Raw genomic sequence first — 2,036 nt, forward strand, 5'->3', positions numbered from 1 at the left:
CATGAAGGATCCGTGCTTTTGAAAAAGAGAAATGTACCCAGGTAGTGAGAGTATCTAGGCAGGTAGAACAGCGAAAGCAGAGACAAAGAGGTAAGAACGTGCGTGCGTGCGTGCGTGTGTGCGTTGAGAAGGTCTGTGAAGTATCGGGCATATTCAAAGCAGATCTGGGGCCCTCCACTTGGACTTGGGGGAACCTGAAGAGGCATCATAGGAAACGCGTCTGTAGGAAAGTTGAAGGTGGCTGTGATGGGCCTTAACAGTGGATCTAATTTACATTCTAAGAATTTCCTGAAGAGTTGGGGTAGTGTTTAAAGTTAATAATGGGAGTGTCTATATGCTCAGAGCTGAGTTTTTTTTTTTTAATATATTTTATTGATTTTTTACAGAGAGGAAGGGAGAGGGATAGAGTGCCAGAAACATCAATGAGAGAGAAACATTGATCAGCTGCCTCCTGCACGCCCCCCACTGGGGATGTGCCCTTGACAGGAATCGAACCCGCGACCCTTGAGTCCGCAGGCCGACGCTCTATCCACTGAGCCAAACCTGTTCTGGTGAGAGCTGAGTTTTAAGACAAACCTGGCCAGGAAATTCATTCGGATCAGAGCTCTCCTGATTGCTGCCTCCTCTCCTCCCCTCCTGGAACCCTCTGAAAGGATTTTGCTTTCCATGGAACCTCTCACACTCCCATCGGAAATGTTTTCCCTTCTCTCTTCCCCTGCCTTTCTCGCACCCCAAGCCCTGGGTAGACTCTGCTTCTTCTCCTTCTTATTTTTTTTTTAATTATTAATTCTCCTGCTTATTTTTAAGATGAGTCCTGGTGTTAAGAGGATTCACTGAATGTTTGGTTTGCATTTCAATGTGAATCTTTTCCATGGATTCTGGGCTCTGGCGTTAGCTTGAGGGGAGAGGCCCCGCTGCTCCTGCTCTAGGACGTGCAGGCTCTCCTGTAAAGCCACAGCGCCCGCATCTCCCCCCTGGCAGTCCCGGTGGGCTCCATGATTAGTGTTAAATTTGCGTTATGGAAATGCAAAATAGCATTTTCATTCGATACAGAAATAACCGCATTTATGCTATTTAAATCCTGAAAGGAAGGGTGCAGCAGTGTTAGCTATGAGTCAGGTCTGAATATTAATGTAATAATGTTTTGTGGTGGAGAGGAGCTGTCTGGGCTCTTCCCTTCACTCCTCCCCGCCCTCTGCCCGCAGAGACTCCAGAACCTGCCGGGCCCTGCTCGCCCTCTCCCCGGGGCTCCCAGCGGCTCTGGAGGTGCCTGCGGGGCTGGGTCCTCGGAACTGCTCCTCCGCATCAGAGCAGAGCGAGTCCTCGCGCCCACCCAGGGCTTCCGGCTGAGGGCGTCACCCCAAACCCGAGCCCAGGGGCAGGGAGCGCGGCCCGAGGTCAGCGGGCGTCCAGCGGGGTGCAGGCTGCGGGCGCGGAGACCCGCTGCTCCCGCTGGGCCTCCCGGGCGTGTCCGTGCGGGGAGGCTGCGCGCAGACCCGGAGGGAACCTCGCAGGGGCCCCGGCCGTTTCTGCTCCGCGGGGCCGGGGGCCCGCAGGTCCCGGAAGGTCTGGCCCGGCCTCGGAGCGGCTCCCGGCGGTGCTCGGAGGCCCGGGAGGCCCCGGCAGGACTCCGCGGGGAGGCGCGCGCCCCAGCCCCGGGCGGTCACGTGCCGGGAGGCCCGGCCCCGCGCCCAGGCCGGGCCGCGCGTCACTTCCGCCCGGGGCCGGAAACCAAAGATGGCTGCGCTCCCTGTTGAGGTGACTTTCGCGTGGGGGCGGGATCGGTGCGGCGTCCCCGTCCGAGAACTCACCAGGCGCTTGGCCTCAGCGGTGACGGCCGTCCCGCCTCGTGACCGAGGCGGCGGGAGTCTGTGGGGAAGGACCCCGCCCGGAACCCCAGAAGGCCGGCTGTTTCCTGGCCCTTCGAGGCTGGGGGGTCCATCGCCACCCGTCTTCTCCCCCGCTGAATCCAGGGTCCCTCCCCGCCGCCCGGGAAGTCCGCTTTATTGTCTGATGGGTGTGTAACCTTGGGAGCG

At 58.7% G+C, this 2,036-nt stretch overlaps 1 protein-coding gene across 1 annotated transcript in view; it reads left to right on the plus strand.

The window, feature by feature from the left end:
• Positions 1–31: 31 nt before the first annotated feature.
• Positions 32–2,036, plus strand: part of SDHC (succinate dehydrogenase complex subunit C) — a 25,668-nt gene continuing 23,663 nt past the window's right edge. Inside the window, exons 1-2 of the mRNA XM_014445670.2 lie at positions 32–41; positions 1,206–1,758. Of these exons, the coding sequence (XP_014301156.2) occupies positions 32–41; positions 1,206–1,758 (563 nt within the window). The remainder of the gene's footprint in view (positions 42–1,205; positions 1,759–2,036) is intronic.

Source organism: Myotis lucifugus, unplaced genomic scaffold (genome assembly GCF_000147115.1).
Source record: "Myotis lucifugus unplaced genomic scaffold, Myoluc2.0 scaffold_478, whole genome shotgun sequence".
NCBI classification, from domain to species: domain Eukaryota; kingdom Metazoa; phylum Chordata; class Mammalia; order Chiroptera; family Vespertilionidae; genus Myotis; species Myotis lucifugus.